The 20,924-nt window shown below is 50.0% G+C and overlaps 10 protein-coding genes across 10 annotated transcripts; 6 read left to right on the top strand and 4 right to left on the bottom strand.

Annotated features, from left to right (window-relative positions):
* Nucleotides 1-685: 685 nt before the first annotated feature.
* N7510_009443 (Transcription factor) lies at nt 686-1,621 on the top strand (the record flags this gene model as incomplete). The annotated part of the gene is made up of 2 exons (XM_056981368.1): nt 686-887; nt 1,278-1,621. The coding sequence occupies 2 exons, from the start codon at nt 686-688 to the stop codon at nt 1,619-1,621; spliced, it is 546 nt and encodes a 181-aa protein (XP_056831577.1).
* Nucleotides 1,622-2,792: 1,171 nt separating this feature from the next.
* Nucleotides 2,793-4,089, top strand: N7510_009442 (arrestin family protein; the record flags this gene model as incomplete). The annotated part of the gene is made up of 3 exons (XM_056981367.1): nt 2,793-3,218; nt 3,275-3,721; nt 3,781-4,089. Coding segments are annotated over 3 exons (1,182 nt in total), but the record flags the coding sequence as incomplete, so codon positions are not given.
* Nucleotides 4,090-6,546: 2,457 nt separating this feature from the next.
* Nucleotides 6,547-6,885, top strand: N7510_009441 (uncharacterized protein; the record flags this gene model as incomplete). Its single annotated transcript, XM_056981366.1, has 1 exon — nt 6,547-6,885. The coding sequence occupies one exon, from the start codon at nt 6,547-6,549 to the stop codon at nt 6,883-6,885; it is 339 nt and encodes a 112-aa protein (XP_056831575.1).
* Nucleotides 6,886-7,998: 1,113 nt separating this feature from the next.
* N7510_009440 (C2H2 finger domain transcription factor) lies at nt 7,999-10,296 on the top strand (the record flags this gene model as incomplete). Its single annotated transcript, XM_056981365.1, has 3 exons — nt 7,999-8,949; nt 9,014-9,145; nt 9,223-10,296. The coding sequence occupies 3 exons, from the start codon at nt 7,999-8,001 to the stop codon at nt 10,294-10,296; spliced, it is 2,157 nt and encodes a 718-aa protein (XP_056831574.1).
* A 632-nt stretch (nt 10,297-10,928) lies between these two features.
* Nucleotides 10,929-12,104, bottom strand: N7510_009439 (Gfo/Idh/MocA family protein; the record flags this gene model as incomplete). The annotated part of the gene is made up of 1 exon (XM_056981364.1): nt 10,929-12,104. One exon carries the CDS (start codon nt 12,102-12,104, stop codon nt 10,929-10,931), a length of 1,176 nt encoding a protein of 391 aa, XP_056831573.1.
* A 315-nt stretch (nt 12,105-12,419) lies between these two features.
* Nucleotides 12,420-13,963, top strand: N7510_009438 (uncharacterized protein; the record flags this gene model as incomplete). Its single annotated transcript, XM_056981363.1, has 2 exons — nt 12,420-12,892; nt 12,964-13,963. The coding sequence occupies 2 exons, from the start codon at nt 12,420-12,422 to the stop codon at nt 13,961-13,963; spliced, it is 1,473 nt and encodes a 490-aa protein (XP_056831572.1).
* A 282-nt stretch (nt 13,964-14,245) lies between these two features.
* N7510_009437 (SMP-30/gluconolactonase/LRE family protein) lies at nt 14,246-15,316 on the bottom strand (the record flags this gene model as incomplete). The annotated part of the gene is made up of 3 exons (XM_056981362.1): nt 14,246-14,510; nt 14,564-14,696; nt 14,752-15,316. The coding sequence occupies 3 exons, from the start codon at nt 15,314-15,316 to the stop codon at nt 14,246-14,248; spliced, it is 963 nt and encodes a 320-aa protein (XP_056831571.1).
* A 568-nt stretch (nt 15,317-15,884) lies between these two features.
* Nucleotides 15,885-17,371, bottom strand: N7510_009436 (putative amino acid transporter; the record flags this gene model as incomplete). The annotated part of the gene is made up of 2 exons (XM_056981361.1): nt 15,885-15,944; nt 16,007-17,371. The coding sequence occupies 2 exons, from the start codon at nt 17,369-17,371 to the stop codon at nt 15,885-15,887; spliced, it is 1,425 nt and encodes a 474-aa protein (XP_056831570.1).
* Nucleotides 17,372-18,097: 726 nt separating this feature from the next.
* N7510_009435 (GNAT family N-acetyltransferase) lies at nt 18,098-18,958 on the bottom strand (the record flags this gene model as incomplete). Its single annotated transcript, XM_056981360.1, has 1 exon — nt 18,098-18,958. One exon carries the CDS (start codon nt 18,956-18,958, stop codon nt 18,098-18,100), a length of 861 nt encoding a protein of 286 aa, XP_056831569.1.
* A 771-nt stretch (nt 18,959-19,729) lies between these two features.
* N7510_009434 (dihydrodipicolinate synthase family protein) lies at nt 19,730-20,719 on the top strand (the record flags this gene model as incomplete). The annotated part of the gene is made up of 1 exon (XM_056981359.1): nt 19,730-20,719. One exon carries the CDS (start codon nt 19,730-19,732, stop codon nt 20,717-20,719), a length of 990 nt encoding a protein of 329 aa, XP_056831568.1.
* Between the last annotated feature and the right edge of the window lie 205 nt (nt 20,720-20,924).

Here is a 20,924-nt window from a genome sequence, read left to right as displayed (position 1 = left end):
GGAAGAGGAAGGGTCAAGATTGCAAAGAGGCCGATCTCAAAGAGGAGATGTAGGAGGATGGTTTCGCAATGAGGACACTATTCCCCAGCAGGAAGGGGCCCACAGTTCTTCTCTATCGATGCCGAATGGCCTACACCAGCAGAAACTTGTCGGTCTGTTGCCCTCGAAACCCAAGCAAGAAGCATTGATAGACATCTACTTTCGTCGAATACATCCGATACTGCCTCTTGTGGACGAAGCCGATATTCGCGCTCAATTTCAAGAGGGCGTACTATCTACTCAGCTTACCCAGTCAATCTGCCTTGTTGCATCGAAGGACCGGAGTGCAGCATCTTTCCTATGTCTTGGCCAAAATTCAACGGTTTTGACACTCGAAAAATTCAGCGATCTTCTCTATCAGGACATTGTCCTGAATATGCCGAGAAGAACCGGAAGAACAAAGGTCACCTCTATACAGGTTTTGGTGCTGTTATCCCTTCACGAATGGGGACCTACTGGGTTTGAAGATTGTTCTTTACACTTGGTTCAAGCCATCCATCATGCTCAGACGATAGGTCTACACTTAGTAAGGCCTGATGACCAGCAAACTGCCCCGTCCCTTAAGGCTCTTTTCTGGTGTTTGTGGAGCCTTGACAGATGGAATGCTGCAATCAATGGGAGGCCAGTTATGATCCACGACCAAGACATGGGCCAGAAAGTGGATGACATTCTTCCGCTATTTAAATCGCCATTTCGCACATGGCTTCGCCTCACCGACAGGCTGGGCGAGGTAATTCGATTCTACCGACCAATTGTGGACGGAAATGATGAAAAAGAGCTTGATCTCCCAAGCTTCGAGGAACTAATTGATAGTTCCAATGCATGGGATATTCCTATAGATTTGTTCGGTACTGGAATCCCTCGAAAAATAAGTGTGAGCGTTTCTGACTGACAGTGACAAGAGTCCCTAGATATGTTTTACCACGGGGTTATACTTCTCTCAACACATTCAAAAGGATTGCAGGGCCGCTCACGACCGAGGATATCGAGAATTCGTCAAAGCCATTCAACCTTCTCCATTGCATCACTCATCCGCAAGCAGAATGTCCAAGACTTTCTCCCTGTGCCTATGACTGCTTACGCTCTATCGCTTGCCTTCTCGATTACATATAGGCAGTTAAGGGAAGAAAAACTGCTTAGTGCTCGGCAAACAGCGAAAGAGCACCTTGACTTGTTTTATCAATGTCTTAGGACATTAAGTTCAACGTGGTGGTCGGCTGCTATAATGACGTGCTTAGGGAATCGTGTGTTGAACGACACCGAGCGTGGAAGGAATCCGGAACGAGCCACTCGGTCAGAATGTCACCAAATACGATCAAACTCTCAGGACATGATAACCCCTTCGTTCGGCCGTACGCAGGCATTGGAAGAGAATGAAGAGACGTACATGAACGTGTCCTCCATTGATCAGCGCCAAATAGGATCAGATCCTTCAGCCAATTTTCACGATCTCATCGACAGTCCTGGTATCATGAGTGGCAACATTGAAGATTTTGATGTATTTTTTGACAATTTTCCTGACATCAACTTTCCCAGGTCTTCCGATCAATTCATCCTGGATTTTGATATGCTCAACTCCTGACCTGATGATAACCTATTGGCCACCTGTACTAAGATGTATTGTACATCGTTCAGAAAAGCTTAGCTGATAACTCCATGGATCTGCATTGGTACTGTCAGTCCTTAGTCTAGGTGGTTGTTGGCTGTGCTATGTCCTGAGCAATTTCAACCTAGCTGAACAAGATTTCTAATGAACTACCGACGTGTTGCTACCTTTAGATGGTTTTTTGACTGAGACATCTCTTTCCCCTTCCAATGAATTTGGCACTCTTTGTATGGCTATCTCCCATTTTTCTCTTTTGTCTGCCGCTTTTCACCAAAAGGCACTATTTTCCTTTGACAGGATCTATCATACTATTTGGGATGTCCAGTGGAGCAACAACTCCAGCCTAATATCTGATAACAGCCAATTCTCCATTATTAGACAAGCTTGCCCTGGTACCAAAGGGTGTGGAACGATTTTGCTGATGGATGATGTGATATTAATCTCAGAGATAAATGGGGTGTTCTAGCGAGAGAATTAAGGGGGATGCTTTGTAGTGTTTTTGACGAAATTAATGTGGTTGAAAACTCGATGAAATTCGCTAAATATAAGCGCTCTAGTGTCTTGGGCATGACAATCAATTAATAGTTATTGCCCGCCCTCTAAAGGGATCGATTACTAGCAATCAGTAAGAGTATATAAGCCAGTGAGATGGTTATTCGGGTGGCGAAGAAGGGTACCGGAGGAAAAGATGTGGCGTGAACTCACTTCTCGCGGGCTACCGGAAAATTCCTATTCAGGATTCTGACCGCTCTTCTGAGAGGATCTTTCGAGCGGACAGATTAACTATTAAGGAAAGTCCGCCCAAACTTAGCCTTGTGGCTGTTAAGAAGTCGCCTGCTTAAGAGTAGGTACTAGGAATCAATCAGCCTGTGGGAATTTTATCAGATACGACTCAAAGCTTAAGAGACGGTTCCGTGCTCTCTTCTAACATCCTTTCGATGTTCAGCAAGTTCGACAAAAACATATCATGTTACGATCTAAGGCATGGATTACCCTGCACAGTATATAACCAGAAGCCTCTTGCTTGAAGGTTCTAATCATATCTTTTCTCCATTATCAGGCTCGATCGTTCATGCATGTTCATCTCAGCAGAACAGGAACAGCATACGGGGCCCGGTTCGTCTATAACCGGAAGATTGCTGTTTAGCCTATCACATGCCGCTTCGATAATCAGTATCAAGGTGAGGGTGCGGGGAATTTTAACCATGTAAGGCAACCCGAAGAAGTTAGTGCTTATCCTCTTCTAACATATAATGCTCACAGACCGCGTGACCGATTCCTAATATCAAATGGCCGCGAACATATCACTTTTGAAAGAAGTCAAACTTTAGCTACATCAGAAACTCCTGGTTCGTTTACATTATCGGCCGGAAACTATGACTTCCCCTTTGAAATACATCTCGGCAGTGCTGCCGCCGAGACTGTCACAGGACCCGATCATGAATACCATACCTACAAGGTGCAGGCGATCATAGAACGTCGCTTCAGCAACGAGTTTATCATCTCACGGCCCCTCAGAGTCTACAAAGTATTTGAATTGGAAGTCGACCGTTCGTGGCCAAGTTCTACTGAGGTGGGTTATAACTTATTTCTGAAAGATTTGAAAATGCAATAACTCAAGGGCTACAGTCCATCGAAAATCAGTGGAATGGGAATATTCACTGCAACATTTCAATACCTCATCGAAATATCCCCTTCGGCTCCACTTTCCCGGTCGAAATCTCACTCGCATCATCTTCAAGGGACATAGAGCTAGTAGCGGTAACAACCCAAGTCCTTGAGAGACACAACCTCAAAATTGTGGCAACCGCCGCAGAGTCAGTACGACATAATGTTCATTTCTTGACCTCGAGAAAAAGCCATATTGTCTTCAGTGAGAGGCATGACTTCACGGTCGATAATTATAAGATGTCAGCCCCAGAGCGTTTAGACGGTGAATGGCGAATAGCAAGACCTGTTCGTCTGCCGCAGACGTTGGACGCCTGCTCACAAACCATTCGTTCGGAAGCTGTCACGATCGACCATCTCTTAACCACTACCATTGAATTCCGGAACTCAAGCGGGTGTATATCAACGGTATGTCAACAAACACGACACCCCACTGAATATAGAACAAAGGGCTCACTTCTGACCAGATTACGAAATCATTTACATTCAATATTTTCATGTCCCCGATTGTCGTCAGGGAGGATGCAACTGTCCACGGCCGGAATATCCAACATTTCCTAAGAAACAAAAATCCACCTCCTGCCTACGGAGACCATGTCAACGATTCAACCATTCTTGAATCCTCGGAGTTGTCAGTGAATAACGATTGTGGACCTCCAGTGGCAACCAGGGTGAATATTGGGCGGCTTCCCCACGAACAAGCTTATGGCTGGGAAGTCTTGGAAAATGTGCCCAGCTATGAAGCAGTTGTTTGTATGATGGTCAGAGGGACTTAGGCTCAGCTAGTTTTATTATCTCATACTCTAAGGCTACATGTGTGACAGTGTTACATTCACTTTAAAGAAGGTTCTGGTATGCGTACATGGCATTACTAAGTCAGGTTTCTCGTTTAAATAATTCTTATCTTTATGAGGAAGGTACCATTCCTGGTAGTGATGTTTTTAGTATATGTCAAGAATTGGAATTCCTACAGGTCACATACAGGGATTTTACCCTTCATCAATATTGCCTATTGCGTATTGATCATTTATTATTTAGTACGCCCTCTAAATTGTTGGGCATTCCCACTTTATCTGAATCAGAGATTTATTTTCTTCGCGATTTGCAATTCCATGTGGGATCGTCGTTCGTCCAAATTTTGACAGTATACATAAAATCGTGGGAGTTCGCAGTCGGACCAAATGCCGGGCCCTAGCGTTCTACTTGATAGTTGATGAGAACCTGATCCTGGCCATGAAAGCCTCGCTATTACCCTCGCAACACATACCTTTAGCTAGACTCATGGAGACCAGCGATTAGTCTTGTCACTAGTTGAACCCCACGCTTGTATGACAATTTCGTACCTTTGGTAGATTTCACTGCCTAAATTCTGTATTCCACGAGTAGCGTTTCGACTGCCTCAACACTTCCTAAGGGGGTATATGACTCGTTATTAGGGGCTTCACAAAGTGAGTAAAAACAGCTCTTAAATAATTAAATACTGCTCATTTTTCAGGCCTCGACTCCTTGATCAACTATCTAATCGAGAGAGGTTCGGTATACATGGTGGTTATCGTCCAATAATAGGAAGGCTCGCCTTATCGTAGTCTCGCACGAGAGCGTGTGTTTTTATATTACTATTAATGAATTAACAGCGGGCTTACAATTAGAATACACATTAATTAGATACAATGACCCTTTTGTTGTTGAATTTATCTCCTTCCTTCCCCGACGCCACGTCTACCATCCATCTGGCACAGCTTTCACGAGTGATAAATAAACCAGCTCCTGACTCAGTACTGTCGAAGGTTTTCACGGGTTTCTGACCACTTTCTTTGAGCCCCACCGGTAAAGGAAGGGTCCATAGGATTTCATCTTCACAGTTTGCCTCAATCTCATCGTTAACTGCATTATGATCCACATAGGATCTGGACACATTGCTATACTTCATCATGAAACGTATAATGTAAGGCGTCACTGTGTAGCTTTCACCAGCACCAAGGGCGTTCATCACAACCAAACGGGGCTTGCGTCCTTCTAGGTCCTGCTTCTGTGCGCGCAGAGCTCGAGTAGCTTTGCAGGTTGAATCTGCAATCAGGCGGGGAGGCCCAATGAATTTTCCCCAAGGGTTTTGACCAACTCGCTGGGCATTGAGAAATACAAGCACTGCATCAACTGTGGTACCAGCGGCTTTGAAAGCACGTTGCATATCCTCATCTGATAGAGAAGAGCCCTCGACGACGGTGAGTCTAGCATGTGGCTCTATTCCATGGGTCTTGCGGGCAAGAATAGTGACTGAGAAACCTAGAGAAAAATAAGCAATTTTGCCTTCTAATTTTACGGTAAATGATCTACCTTGTTCTAGTGCATACTTATACGCATAGACACCGGTTCGTCCCGTAGCTCCTAGAATAAAGAGATGCATTCCCTCCCTCTGATAATTTTCCTCAACTGAAAATTATGGTGCACAATGAGGGGGCGGAAGATTGGTTTTAAATATTTAACGGAATCTAGAGCGCCCGCTCCTTAATTTAATTGTCAACGTATAGGGTGACAAATTTGCCAACATCAGCTTCGTTAATATTATGGTTGCCACAGTTACTCCAAGACCGCAGGGCAGGGATTGCATATCCGGCCGACTTCCGTCCATGGCTTACTATGGCTTATCTTTTACTGGCCAATCAAAACGCTATTAGTAAGCTGAAAGAACATCCGAGCGCCGCGTGAACAGATAATCCCGTAACGTTCAAGAAAAAGCCGCTCTACACAAACAAGTTGGGCTATTCAAGCAGAATACTATTTGACACCATGAGTGTCTTTATCGAGCTAGCTATAAGAGACCTTCGTTCTCCAAGAAATGAGACTCTCCAGGAGCGCATTTACAATTTAAGGTTGAATAGCCAGAATAAAAGCGGTTCATAAATCCTAAACACAAAGTAGGCTACGCTAGTGGACAGTTAGGTTATTGCACCTGTCCGCGAGTATTTAACCAGCGGGATATCTTTCCACTCCCCACGAAGAACTTGGAACGCTATTTATCGAAGAGCGGATTACTGCAATTCAAGTACATACCTGTGAACATTCGTACAGTAAGTTTAAGAGATTCTTCTGATTTGTCGCGCTACGGTGGCCCTTCGCATCTATCTGCATTGTCAATGACCTCAAGAAAGGGTTCCTGATGGTTGAAGCCTTTAGGTGGGACCTTTCTACAAGATTTTTAACTCCTTGTGGGAGAAGTCTTTTGACTGTTCGCCATGGCTGCCACACTTAATATCGCGAGCCTCAAGCAAAAAAGTCTTGACTTTGTGAATCTGATCGGCAACGAACATGATACGACCTCGGCAAAAATTGTCAGTCTTCTCGCTAGGGAGTTCGCAGTACAGCATGCCGAGTTCCCTCCCTCAGAGGGAGGTCGCGATGCCTTTTTGGCCAAGCTAGGAGGCAGACTGAAGCTTGCCAAAGGGCATGCAAGCATTGAGGTGAAGCGCGTGGTTGCAGAGTTGTTCGACGACGGGTCGAAGGGCGGGCAGTCCTGGGTCTATAGCAGGAAAAACACCCCATTTGGATCGGCTGACAGCGTAGGTGGCTACTGAACTAGGCCGACGGAATATGAACTGACAAGAAAAATTCATAGCTCGATATGATTACATTCAATCCAGAAGGTCAGATTATCTTCTGTCAGGACCTACACAGTCCCAAGTGTGGAACATATTCAAGCTTTTTCAAATGGCTCGTGGAATTTGTGTTTGGGATACCAACTCACCATTCATACCTAGTCACTTCACAAAATCCCATCCCTAGCTCCTAAGCTACTTATAGAGGGCATTCGATGCAATGTGCTATTAAGAGTATTTAGGATGTATGTGCTCGTTCACGTTATCATCTTTGCGTCTAAAGGGGTTACATAATCAACATCCTTGCATTTTGACGGACATGCTTAGAGAGTGATCAAATTAAACCATCTGATCAATCCTGGGATGGTGGAAGGACAGTTTCCGAAGTAACTTGAGGACCTAATCTAATCACTTTGGTTGGTTTTGGGTATTGAAGTGCGGCAAAGATACCCTTTAGAAGATGGTCATATTTTACCAATGCTGCTGAGATGAAGAGGAGGATTGGAAATGTTTTCAAAGGTAGTCAGTCTGGGGTGAAGCCGATGAGTGCCTGAATAGTTGAATTTAACTACCGTGATCATCCAGTGAGATGGGGCAAAGTGGCATTTTGAATTTTGGAACTCTTACAACAGCCGTTTTGCACGAAATCACTTCATACAAAAGACAGTTCTATTAAACCCCATCCCAAAGGATACTTCACACCACATAGAGATCTCGAATTACTTGCCTTCTTTTCATTCTAACGTCCTGCATCACCTATGGTCTATGACCAGTTACCACATCCAAGGCCAAGCGTGCTCTATATTTTTGGAAACAAATCCCACATGTGGCTTCTTGAGATACATGAGGATAAACTTCAAGTACTGGCACAGGCCTTGGTGGAAGGATGGCTATACGGTCACGCCGGAGTCAAAAGCATCGAAACTATCATAACTCCGGTGTGCCTTGGATGAGCGCTCTTATCAGCGGCTTATCGCGATAGGATAGCCGCGGACAATTACCGCGCCTCCGCACATCGCCTTCCTTTTTCTCCCGCGTTTCTTCAAAACGGAACGGGACCAACCAAACGACCTCGATGCCCAGTGACTATGCATGTCCCGAGCCCGGCTGTGGGAAATGCTTCCAGCGACCAGAACATCTGTCGAGACATCGGCTGAACCGTACGTTCTGATCAGAGGGCCTTTCGCATCGGGACAGAACGAGATTGACCAGTCCGCAGACTCCCCCAAGCAAATATATCAATGTTCTTCGTGCCCTAAAAGATTTGTCCGGAAGGATTTACTGCGTCGACATGAAAAGCGCCACGAGAGAGGCATGTGGTTTCGAAATTCTGGAGGCATCGTCTCTTCAGCGCCTACGCGGCAAACCTCGGATCTTCACTCTCAACACTGCAGCATTGAACCAACATCTCGTTCAACTGCTGGAGCGGAGCAGTTCTCTGGAATGCCCACGGCTTCCACGATGAACAGCCCGCCGGGGGATCCTCCCAACATGATGGACACCGTCGTTCCCGATGGAACGGTGACTTCGCTTTTTATGGACCCTTCTTTTACTGGCTCAGATCCATTGCTGGACTTCGAATGGCTTTTTGACAATGTTCCAACAGACTTCAGTGCTCCTGCTGATGGCAGAGTCCCCGATATTATTTCACCGGGTCATAGTGCTTCAACAACGGAGATGTCGCCCCCTTCATTCCCCATGCAGTCGCAAAATATTCGCCTGCCAGCTCCGGCCTCGCCATATTCTTTTGAGCCTTGGGTAATTGTCCAGGATCGATTACTTGATGCCCTTAGTACCCTTCCTCATGAACTCACCGCCTCGTCTTTTTTCTCTCCATCCAATCTCTCCCACTTCTGTGACCTATACTTCGAGAACTACCATCCCCATTTCCCTATCCTACACAAATCGACTCTTGATCCTACTACGGCTCCACCCCTCCTCATGTCTGCCATTGTGACACTGGGATCTACTTTGTCGAGCGAACCTGCTCATTTTGAAGTTGCTGTCAAGATTCATGACTCCCTGCGGTATATTATCTTCAATGTAAGACCACCATTGTGTGCGCCTTGGCTTAGCATATTGTATACCACAGCTAATTTGCCTGAAGACCCCAGATTTTGAACCGCCTGCTGCGCTGTGGTGTGTTCAAACGCTTCTGCTGATCCAAGCACAGGAGAAGATGTTTTCTACTAGAAAGCATCATCAATTGGCACATATATTTCACGGGGCTATAATAACTGTACGTATCTCTTACATTCTCGCTGGTCTGTCAAGCAACGCGAATGACTCAATGGGCTCATAATGCGCCATCTACAGCTTATGAAACGAGGCGTTTCGTATGTCTCAGCCCATCAAGGGACTTCAGACCTGGAGCAGTCTTGGCGACATTGGATTGACATTCAGTCATCAAACCGTACGGCATTTTTTGGCTTTGTTATGGATGCGCAGCATAGCTTTATGTTTGGTCATACCTGCATTCTCTCAGTTCAGGATGTACGCCTTCCTTTACCGTGTCCCGATTATGTTTGGGAGTGTAATAACGCTCATGACTGGGACCGGATGATGCGGAGACTTCCAGAACCACCAGGCTTCTTGCCTGTATTGAAGAAGCTTCTGGCTCGCACCCCAATCCCGCCGCACTGCAATGCATATGCCCGTCTGATTCTCCTTCATGGATTGTTCAGCGTTACTGCCCATTTAAAAGCCAGGGATTCTGCCACTCTGGGTGTTGGAGGCGTTCCAGTTGGTGGTTCCCCTCGGTTGAGCCCTGTCGATAGCTGGAAAGAGACACTAGAGAAAGCTATGGACACATGGTCATTTTGCCTAGTCTCACGAAGCTCGTCATTGGCACTGGAAGCATCCAAACCACTTCATCGGATGGCATATGTTGCCATTTATACCGAAATAACGGATATGCATATCCTGGCTGGGGCTCCATCTCTTCTGGGAAATCTTCCCTCCGAGGCTGATCTGACAGGAGCAACCTCTCGGGTTTGTGCCTGGAGTGAAAGGCCAGAATCGAAGAGAGCTATCTACCATTGCCTGCTTCTTATCCAGGAGGTCCTTTTTACGGGCAAGGTGTATCGAGCTGCTCACGACAATCTTTCACTCCGACCATGGTCTCTATATCACGCTGCACTTATTCTTTGGGCGTATGGGTTCATGGCTAGAAAACGAGCTCCTCTGACCGACCGACAGGCTTCCTGTAGTGCCGAGGAATACTTGGTTCGCATGCTCATGCTTCTTCGACATGATTCCGAAGATATCGTACATGTGTCACAACAGACCCGTGAGCTTCTAAAAACTGTTCGGGAGTGTTTGGAGGATTGTCGGTGGGAATTGCTGCATGAAGCATATGATACCTTGGGGAAATTGGTTGAAATGTCATAGTGTGCGGCTACGTTTAACCTGGATTTACTATTATGCCCCATCAATAGCTACTACCTTTCATTTCTGGCGCAAAGTCCTGAAAGATAGCTAGGAGTTATTGCTCAATGATTTTCTAGGTGGTTGAGGTCTGTGTGTCTTCCTCTCGTGGTTGGGTTTCTGGCTGAACAGTAACTAGCTAATTGGTCGAGTGGCTTACAAAAAACCATCATAATAGAGACCTATATTATCTCATTCTGCTCTCACTCCCCCGACGCATGAACATCAAACCCCATCGATACGCTACGTTCCGCAGTCAACATGTATCTGGTACGCATCCAGTATCTAGAGCCCAAATGGCAACTCTGAGCTTATCGAGGTTATGCCATCTATCAGAACCAAGCGTAGCATGAAAGGAGTCCGATTGTAGGCAGTTGAACGCTCGATATGACGTGTGATTGGTTCCCTCTTGTGAAATACTGAATCCATACACATCTACCGGGTATCCATTCAATGTTTTACCGATACGTGTTTGGACTGAGTTACACCGCACATAGACGTAAGTCCCGTGAGGAAATTCAAATACCCTAGGTCGGGAACTCTATTTTCTGGAGCAGTGGACATCAAGTCCTTTGTTTATGCACTGTGTTCGCTGCTTACACATCCTTCCACTGTCTCGATGTAGCTGACTTGTAAAAGGCATCGATCACCTTGAGAATCTTCACATTGGTCTGAAGATCGCAGCAGCCAAGCCCTGGCTTGGTATCGCGGACCCGAGCAAACAAAGACTCAAGCTGCTTTCGATAGCAGCTTGGAATGTTTGACGTTCCGTGGGGCTTTTCTGTAGATAGTTTACTTGGTCCTGCCGCAAAGTCTCCCCGTGCTTCGCGCAAGTACAGCGTCGCCACAGGATAGTCCGGGATCACATGAAGTGAACCGTTGGTGCCGTAAATATCGATTGCCCATTCATTGCACCACTCGGTGGGTTCCCAGGCTGTCAGGTCTAGCACAATTGTCTTGTCCGAGTATTCCATGATCCCCGAACAAACATCTTCATAAAGCAATGTTCCCACGCCAAACTCGCCCTTGTGAACCGTCCCAGTGAATAGGTCCGGGATCCATCCAACTACCGGGTGAGGTGGTCGCTCCGGTAGTTTTCGGATCGAGGAGACGACGCGGTCGGGTGCACCAAACAGATCGAGCACATTCTCGAGTGTGTGGCAGCCCTCTGTTTGCATGATTCCCCCGAGGTCCTCAGGGATAGCTTGCCACAGGTCCATCCCCGCGCCCGACGGGCACCCCCCATGGAAACGTGCTGTGGTGATATCGCCCAACACGCCGTCATGGATCACCTTGCGTGCAAAGGCGAGTGATTCAGAATAATGGAGCTCATATCCGACCTCTACGGCCAGACCGGGGCGTTTCTGTTCAATCTCCTCGGCCAGCCGATAGAAATCTTCCGGAAGTGCCGCTCCAGGCTTCTCCAAAAAGAGGCCCTTGAATGCGGCCGGGTGGTTGATGGCAAAGCGAGCCCAGCGAGGAACATCGGGATCCAGAGCATGTATCATCACCACATCGGGATTGGTGTCAAGTAGCGCCTCTGGGGTATCGAAGCGGGTCAGACGGGGGAGCCGTTTAGCCAGTTCTGTGGCGACCCCCGCGTCCTCCTCATAAAACCCTGAGAATTCGAATCCCCCCATTTGTTCTAGGACGGTAAACCGATACATGACATGGGGATGTCGGGTTCCAATGAAGGCGATCTTGATGGGAGGCAGACTGCCATCCAACGTCCCCTCATCTTCGAACGTGAATGAGATCTGGCGGACGTCCATGACTAGGTTGTTGCTGTGGCTGGTTTAGATGGAAGCCCTGATGTCAGGTATTTAAAATGGATCAACGCCGACTCATAAGTGGGCCGACCGACTTGCCCACGCATCCCACGCAAATCAGATAAACTATCCCGCGCAACGCCTGGTAATCGGTAAGTCGTCTCCACTTGTCTGGGGAAAGCTTGAGGTGCATGCGACATTCCCGTACCAGGTTGCCACTAGGAGAAAGTAGATATAAGAGCCCCGACCACCATGGAGTAACAGCCTGCTCCTTTAGAATCTCTTTATTGATATCTCTGTTCACGTTGCCCCTACACAATGGGCGACCTGGAGAAGAACACTTATCCAACCAATGAGAATGACACCACGGCCTCCCCTGACACGGGTATCGCTGACATGGGGGAGTTCCATCCTCCGCCAAGGGGATATCGCATTGCGGGACTGGTGACGCTTCCCGCATATCGTTCACCCATTGCACAGTGCTTGATCATTGCTTGTGTGCATCTTCTCGTGGTTGGCATGTTCAACGTTCTCTCTGCCCTTGGAGGTGGTGGCCAAGTCAATCCCACGACCAGCAACAACGCCAATACAATTCTTTACAGTCTATTCTGTGCCTTCTCCCTTGTTTCGGGCTCGGTGTGCAACTTCCTGGGCCCCAAAATCACCCTTGCGACAGGGGGCATTGGATTTTCGTTGCTATCGGCTTCGTACTGGAGTTACAACCACAACGGAAATGAGGCCTTTGTATACTTTGGAGGGGCAATTTGCGGGATTGCTGCTGCGTTCCTTTGGTAAGTACACTTGACGTTTTCAACAGGCACAAGAGGATTATCTGACTCCTACTTTCTACGCCTTCATCCAGGACCGCCGAGGGATCGATGATCATGTCTCTTCCTCTCGAGAAAGACAAGGGGAAATACGTGGGCATCTTCTATGGCCTATCGTTTTTCGGTACAGTGATCGGCGCTATCATTCCCACGGTGGAAAACTGGGGGGTAACGACGGCTGGAAGTGTCAACGATAGTACCTACATTGCGCTGTTTATCTTGATGATCATGGGCAGCGTTGTCGCCTGCAGCGTCTCCAATCCGTCCAAGGTGATCCGCTCAGATGGCTCACGCGTGGTCGTGCCACGTCAGACGACGTTCGTACAGGAGCTGAAGAACGTGGCTCTGGCTGTCAGGCGAGAGCCATGGATCATCCTATTCTTTCCTTACAGTTTCGCTGGATTGTGGTATATCCCCTACCAGAGCAATGACTTCAATGGCTATTTCTTCGACCTACGGACCCGTGCCTTTGGCAGTCTTTGGTTTGATTTTGGCCAATTTGCAATGGCAGTCATCTCGGGACTGTTGTTGGATTTCAAGCGACTCGGTGGTCGACGTCGACGTGCCTTTATTGGCTGGGTTTTTCTTTTTCTACTGATCAACGCAGTCTTTATCGGAGGCGTCTTCCCAGCCCGCCGCTCCCAACGTGGCCACCCACTTTCGCATCCTCTGGATGTGGAAGATGCCCAAGCTGCGGGCTATATTGCCCTGTACACCTTCTACGGTGCGGTAGATGGGGCCTGGCAGACATTTGCGTGGTGGATCATGGGGACTCTATCGAATGACCCCCTGGTGCTGTCCATCTACTCAGCATTCTATAAAGTTTTCGGCGCCATGGGCGCTGCTATCGTCTTTAACCTGGACGTCAGAGAAACTAGCTATCAGGCCATGTTTGGCAGCTACTGGGGATTGCTCTCAGGCTCCCTAGTCTTGGTGTTGGCATTGATCTACAAACGTGTCGAGGACACTCTGTCACTGGAGAGAGGGGGGTCTGCCGAGGTGGAAATGAAAGAAGTCAACCTGGATACTGATTAGTTACATACTCAAAGTCAATTACTTCACAGCAAAACACACATTATAGGAATGTAGGATGAATATTAGAAGACGAAACATCGTTGTTTGCACCCAGGACTCATTTTCTTTTAATGTCTACGTATATCTTGCTCTCCGACGTTAATTACCCTCCAAGAGATCAAGGGGCGCTAACGTGTAGCACAATTACAATCCAGAAACCCTCACTCATATACTCTAAATTTAAAATGAATGAATAAATCAACCCAGAGGAATGTTCTCGATGTTTTTTTCTACACCAGCACATTATCCGGCGAATTCATGCTTCGGCTGCCCTCGAGCATCAGTGGGCTTATATCGGAACATATGGCCTCCTTCGTCGTCTGCCCTCGCATTGGGGCGACGATCCTTCCCACTTGCCACATAGATAATATCAAAGTTCTTGCCGCCCCAAGTGGTACACGCTGGGTTACGAGCCGAGAAAATGACGTCTTTGAGATGTCGGCCCTCCGGGCTAAATACCATGACCCGGTTCGAGTCAAACATCGCAATCCACAGATTTCCATTAGTACTTTGATCATTGTTAGTATGACTCTGGATCCATCGAAAATGGCATTCACGTACTCGACAACCATTCCATCTGGCTCGCCAAACGAGGTGCGGCGATCAATCAACAGTCGCTTGTTGGAAATGCCACCGGATTCCAGGTCAAAATCATAAGCCCATGCTACCATGGCCACAGAATCGTGGAAATACACTGGATGACGCGGTGAGCACTATTTGTTCAAAGGGACAAGCAGGGGAAATCTCACTGGTTTTATTATCCGGACTCCAGCCCAACCCATTCCCACAGATAATCCCCTGATCGATCATCAAATGAAGACTGCCATCCGGATCATATCGCCATAGCCGACCTCGCGGAGTGCCGTAGCTGGCCGGAAGGCGGTTTGGTCCATGCGCCATTGCCTTCTTATCGATCTCCGCCAGCCAAAACCGTCCTTTGGCATCGACGCCCCCATCATTGAAGCGTAACTCATCGCGTTGGTCGGTGGGGATGATTTCCTTCACCACGTCCAGCTTGCCGGATGCTTCGTCGATAAAGCAGACTCCTTGGTAATAGGCCGCAATATAGCCAGGTTTATTCTTCCGGAAGAAAGCCACCGTAACGCTGTCTTCCAACTCAATCACGCGCGCTTCCCCGACTGCATCCCCGGCGTCATTGATCGGGAGAATGTAGAGTCGGGGCGGCTCAGACAAACAGTCAACCCAGTGGAGGGTTGAATCGCTAGCCCGATAAATGGGCGCCTCGCCCAGAACCATGGGCTCCGTGCATGAATACCACTTCCTGCCACCGTCAATACACTCTAATCCAGCCATGTTGACGAGAGCGATCAGTGAATCAGACAGGAGTTTGATTGTTTGGACCTAGTTGGTTTTATTTCTGGCAGCCCATGCGGCGGGCGGGTCAAGCCCGCGCGGTCGATCCCCCTCGTTTCAATCATCCCGCGCAAGGTGGGATCGGAGTAAACGGGATTGCTGCTGCTATCAGTGGGTCTGATCTTTCTCCAGAACAATAACAGAATTTAGTCCACCGTTCACCCGGAGAGATCGGTTAAGCCTATCAATATTTGCAAAAAAGGGTTTTGAAAACAGCCATAGCACATGAATCTAGTAAAAACTATATATACAAACACCGCTCTTCTGCATAACATCGATCGCGGGTGAACCGTCTATCATGGAAGTACTCAGTAGCCGTCAAATTCCATCTACTGGTCTAACACCGGGCCTTTCAACTGTCGAGGGTCGAGGGCCAAGAAGCAAGTGGCCAGAACAAGCTATGTACGCATCGTGGAGATTCAATCCTAGCAAAATCTTATGCCGAACAAGGCGTGCCCGTTTCGAGGTCGAGCCGAGGTGCCGGAGGAGCTTGCAGACAGCGAACTGTTCACTCCGGTGCGCCGCAGGTGAAGACTCCGTGGACGGTGCCATTTTGGTATTCGGAGATCTATGAACATTCAGGTTAGCGACTCTCGTCTTTCGCACAGAGGCGGCATGTTCCAAACATACAATATCAGCGATGCTCGAGTACGTTCCTGCGCCCAGGGTCAACACGCCAATGGCAAGAATCAACCCATTGGCGGCCGCCAGAAGCAGGTTGTGACGCGAGGTCCAGCTCCCCTGCCGGATGAGCATGAACCACATCAGGGAGGGGAAATAGAAGGTGAAGCCGGAGATGAAGAGAGCAGAAGAAATCGACAGCAAATCCGAGAAGAAAGGGATAACTTCGGCAATCACAAATGCGACGATGGTGCCCGCGGTGATGACGGCCAACCAGGTGATCCAGCCCATCTTCGTGTTGATAAAACGGATGGTCGAGTTCTTGAAAATCCGACCATGGACCATACGACCAAACACGACAGTGTTGATCGACCCGCTGATGAAAATGACCGGGAGAGCCACCCCGAAGGCCACCCGACTCAACGTAGTTCCGGCCGAGAGCAGCGCGGGGCTCTGGACGGTCGGGCCGACAAAGGCATAGATAGTGGCCCCAGTGACGGTGTAGATGATCATCTCGGTGATGCCCAAGGCCCAGATGGACTTGACAAAGTCCGCCGGGGTGTGCATTTCGTCCATGAAGGCAAACTGGCACATGGCAAAGCTGTAAGCGAAGATGATGTTGGAGACGGCGATGAACGCGTCCTTGAAAGTGGTATCGGGCGCGGGCCACGCCGACCACGGCACGGCGCCTAGTCCCCCCGGTTGGTTGGTGGCCTCGATGCCGGTGCCGATGATGGTGATGCCAATGGCCAACACGATCGAGATAAAGTCAATGTAGCCCAGAATGGCGACCTCGGTGAAGCTGGGGGGGACCGCCAGCGCCAGCAGGATGATGGCGGATACCACGCCAAACACCACGCTGCACAGGCCGCTTTGGGTGATGTTCTGGAAGGCAATGGTGCCGGTCAGGCAGTGCGACCCGGTCAGGAAGATCAGCTGCAACGCCAGCATCGCAAAGATCAACTCGTAGCCAAAGCGGCCGAACAAGAGGGTGCCCGCGTCGGCGTAGGTGCCCACCTGGGGGAACTTCAGCTTGACCTGGCCGACGATGTAGCTGGTGTAGATGGCCACGATGCCGAGGCCGACGCAGCAGATGACGCCGGCGACCATGCCGAGCTTGGCGAAGGTCTGAGGGATGGACAGACTGCCCAGGGCAATGGCCTCGACGATGAGCACGACGGTCAAGCGCTTCCAGCCCAGACGGCTGTATTTCCGGACCCCGTGGTCGTAGATATTGCGCTCGGCCTCGCTCATCTCCCCGACGATGTCCCCGTCAAAGGGTGGCGGTGCCATGAACTCCTTGTCGGCGCTGGAGTCGGCCACCTTACTGGAGTCGTAGCCATTGTTGCTTGAATTTTCATCGGAGTAGCCCATGATGAGCGATGAGGGGAGTTGGGGGAGGTGAGGATGGGGGTGGACGAGCAGTCCTGTCGCGTGTGGTCGGAGCCAGGAGGTATATGTATCGAGGGTCAAGGGGATGCGTCTCTCGGACAGGATTTGCCGCCACGATCGGATCCGGATTGGATTCGTGCTGGACCGGGGCAAAAGCGGATTCGGTGACTAAGAGAGTCTCCAACACGTGGAGTACGACGCTGGTCCACCGGGATCATCCGGCCAATGAGGAAGCCCCTCGGGCCACCCGGATCGCTGTGATACGCCCGATGGCGGCGCCCCGATAAGAAGGTTTCGGGTGGTTAGGTAAAAGAATGTGACCTGGGGGCGCCGGTTCGGCCTAGGCTGGGGGACGATCGGGTTGGAGGCAGTGCTGCAGTACCCCACGACCCCAGAGAGTGTGTGCGGGGAGGAGGGCGGCTACAGGCTAGCAGGATGATGACGACGGGACTAAAGGGTGTACATCTCTACGAACGGGAGTCGATCGAGGAATGACGGGGGATGCGCAGCCACCAAAGACAAACCGAGCCGCATCATCCATTCGGCGGAGGGCCAATCACACCCGGCCAGCCCGAGATAAGCACCCAGCCATCGTCACGTGATGGCTTCTCCTTTCCTTCCTTCGCGTTGCCCGTTTCAGCCACCAGAACGCCACCGGGTCCCAAACGGGGCAGGGATCGATGGCCATAAACTCTGCTGCGAACCGACCTAACGGCCTTCTGGAACAAAAATCGCAGTCGTGTAGGCGAGCTGCAGCCCAGCGTGCTCGAAATTACGGGCACTGCCCGTGCCTGCTCGGGTGATCGTGGTCGCCAGCGAGAGTCGTAGCCGTTGGGCGGCGGCGAGTCGGGCCTGGATGAGGCCCGTCTGCACGCCCCGACCGCGATAGGATGGCAGCGTGCTGTCCAGGTACAAGTGGCCCACGCCCCCAGTCGGGGTGTCAACCACCGCCAAGGCTGCTGAGCCCGCAATCTCGCCGTCGATCGTCGCGAGAAACAATTGGGTGTCCGCCCGGAGGGTTGCTATCTGCGCCAGGACGCGCAGCAAGGGGGCCGACCGACCTCCGTCCTCAAACCCAGCGATCGACGCCTGGATAAATCGCTCACTACTGTCCTGCGCGCTGACCTGCCGGATGACCGGCCCGGCAGCGGTGGCGCCTGGGCGCGCGACGGGAATCTTATGGTTTTTGAGCGAGCACACATACGTGTTCAGGGTGCCTTGTGTGGTATACCCCATAGCTTGCAAGCACGATAGCGCGGAAGGATGCGCCCCCAGTCCGAGGTGAATTTCGGGATGCAGCCCAATAGCGGCATAGGTTGATTCCAGCTCGCGCACATCCGCTTCGTCAACGGGCCCTGGCGTTCCAAATCCCACGACTCGATTCATCTTGCCCTGAAATTCCGGGAGGGTTCGGATGACTGTCCCTGCTTTGGCCTGGTGTTCCGTCAGGATGTCGAACTGGGAGAACAATTGGCGGCACACATCGGCCTGGCGACAGAGATGGGTGACCTCCGCATGCTCACTTTCTTCGACGACTGCGGATGAAATCCAACACTGAGGGGCCGACATGACCTGCAAAAACGGAAACTGACCAGGAGATCCGATCGATGCAGTCAGTGTCAGAGAAGTGTACAAGACGATGACTCATTCCTCGTCGGTGAGGCTGTTACGGGGCTTGTACTGCACCGCCCCAGGCGAAAAGTGGCGTATCCGGCTCACTGCTTCTGGGTTGTAGACAGAGTCACAATTACACTCGCAGGAGGCCACCATCCAACCGGTGATATCCATCAGCCGCACCCCAATTCAGCCCTGCGACAAAAAAGAATTCTAGATTGTTTCGCCATGTAGATGTATGTAGTATCGTTCTGCCCCTGCCACTCTGCGACCGCACCTTGACGGAAGGATCTGGAACACATGGACCTCGAAGAGTCGGAACCACCTCGGAAGACAATCCCACGCACGCAAGCATCCCGGAATGGAGAATCAGGTTATCCCATGTGCCTGGAGTAAGGGATTGGACTCGGTGTTATGACCGTTCATGGAGAGGGTTGGACGTAGCCAACGCGACTAATAATCCCCCACGCCCAAAACCCATTGGTAGGACATCCAATTCATTACTCCAAAAGTCGCGCTTCAGCTGTCGGATAGACCACCAAAAAAACCAAACATCGGGGCTGGATGCCGATACATTTAGATCGTTCCAGATGCAGGTTAGGTGCCTCCGAGCATTGTCGGGGTGGGCATCCGACATAAAACAGATTGCCGGCATCGACGGAGGTTCAACATATAGAACCATCGACTCCTGCCTAATCCTGACAGACAATATTGGAAATCAATATCATGGCATTACACTCGACTGCATTGCCTCACCCACACATCCCACCGGCCGGGGTCTGGTGTCCCGCCGTGACCTTCTTCCATGCGGACACAGATACCCTGGATCTCTCAGCCCAGTCGCAATATTTTCACTATCTCGCGCAGTCGGGCCTTGCAGGTTTGGTACTGATGGGCACCAACTCCGAGGCCTTCCTCCTAACGCATGAGGAACGATCACAGCTGATCTCGACAGCGCGAGCGGCTGTGGGCCCTGGCTTCCCTCTGATGGCTGGTGTTGGTGCACACTCAACCAAACAGACCCTAGAGCTCGTTCAAGATGCCGCCACTGCGGGCGCGAACTATGTCTTGGTTCTCCCGCCCGCCTATTTTGGCAAAGCCACCAACATGAACGTGGTGAAACGCTTCTTTGCGGAGGTGGCAGCTAAGTCGCCCTTGCCGGTAGTCATTTACAACTTCCCCGGTGTGTGCAATGGGGTTGACTTGGACTCGGAAACAATCACCACGATTGTTCACGAGTCAGCTGCGAGGCGCCCGCAAGCTCAGTCTAATGTGGTCGGCGTCAAGCTCACCTGTGGGTCTGTTGGGAAAATCACCCGGTTATCAGCTACTTTTGGGCCAGAGGAGTTTGCAATCTTCGGCGGCCAGTCAGACTTTCTCATCGGTGGGCTTGCCGCAGGTAGCGCAGGGTGCATTGCAGCGTTTGCAAATGTTTTCCCAAAGACTGCATCCCGTATTTACACGTTGTACCAGAATGGACAGGTCGATGAGGCTATGAAGCTGCAGAAGAAAGCGGCATTGGCTGAGAATTCTATCAAAAGCGGAATCGCATCTACCAAGCATGCTGTTTCATGCTACTCGGCTCGCTTGGCAGGGATTTCAAGGGCGGCCGAAAAGCTGGCCCCTCGGCATCCCTACGAAGGGGTTGTCGAAGCTTCCAAGAAATCGATCCGGGAGACCATGGCCGAGGTGGCAGCGATCGAAGATGGCCTATGAAAATTGCCCTCCGCGTTCGGTGTACATAGTTTATGCAACTTGAGTTTCAGGTTACCTCCTCCGTCAGCGTTCAGATACCGGTTACCAAATGACAGACTGGTTATCTAGGGGATTGAACGTTGCAGCTAACCAGAAGATTAGTATCTAATCGTAATAATAGCGATCGTAGAACTGCCGCTTCTGGTTGTGATTATTCTCTCTTGGG

The sequence above is a fragment of the Penicillium lagena genome, assembly GCF_028827675.1.
Source record: "Penicillium lagena strain IBT 129212 chromosome Unknown utg000006l_segment0_segment0, whole genome shotgun sequence".
NCBI lineage: Eukaryota > Fungi > Ascomycota > Eurotiomycetes > Eurotiales > Aspergillaceae > Penicillium > Penicillium lagena.
Note: the sequence above shows the minus strand (reverse complement) of the source record. Positions and strands in the feature narration are given on the sequence as shown.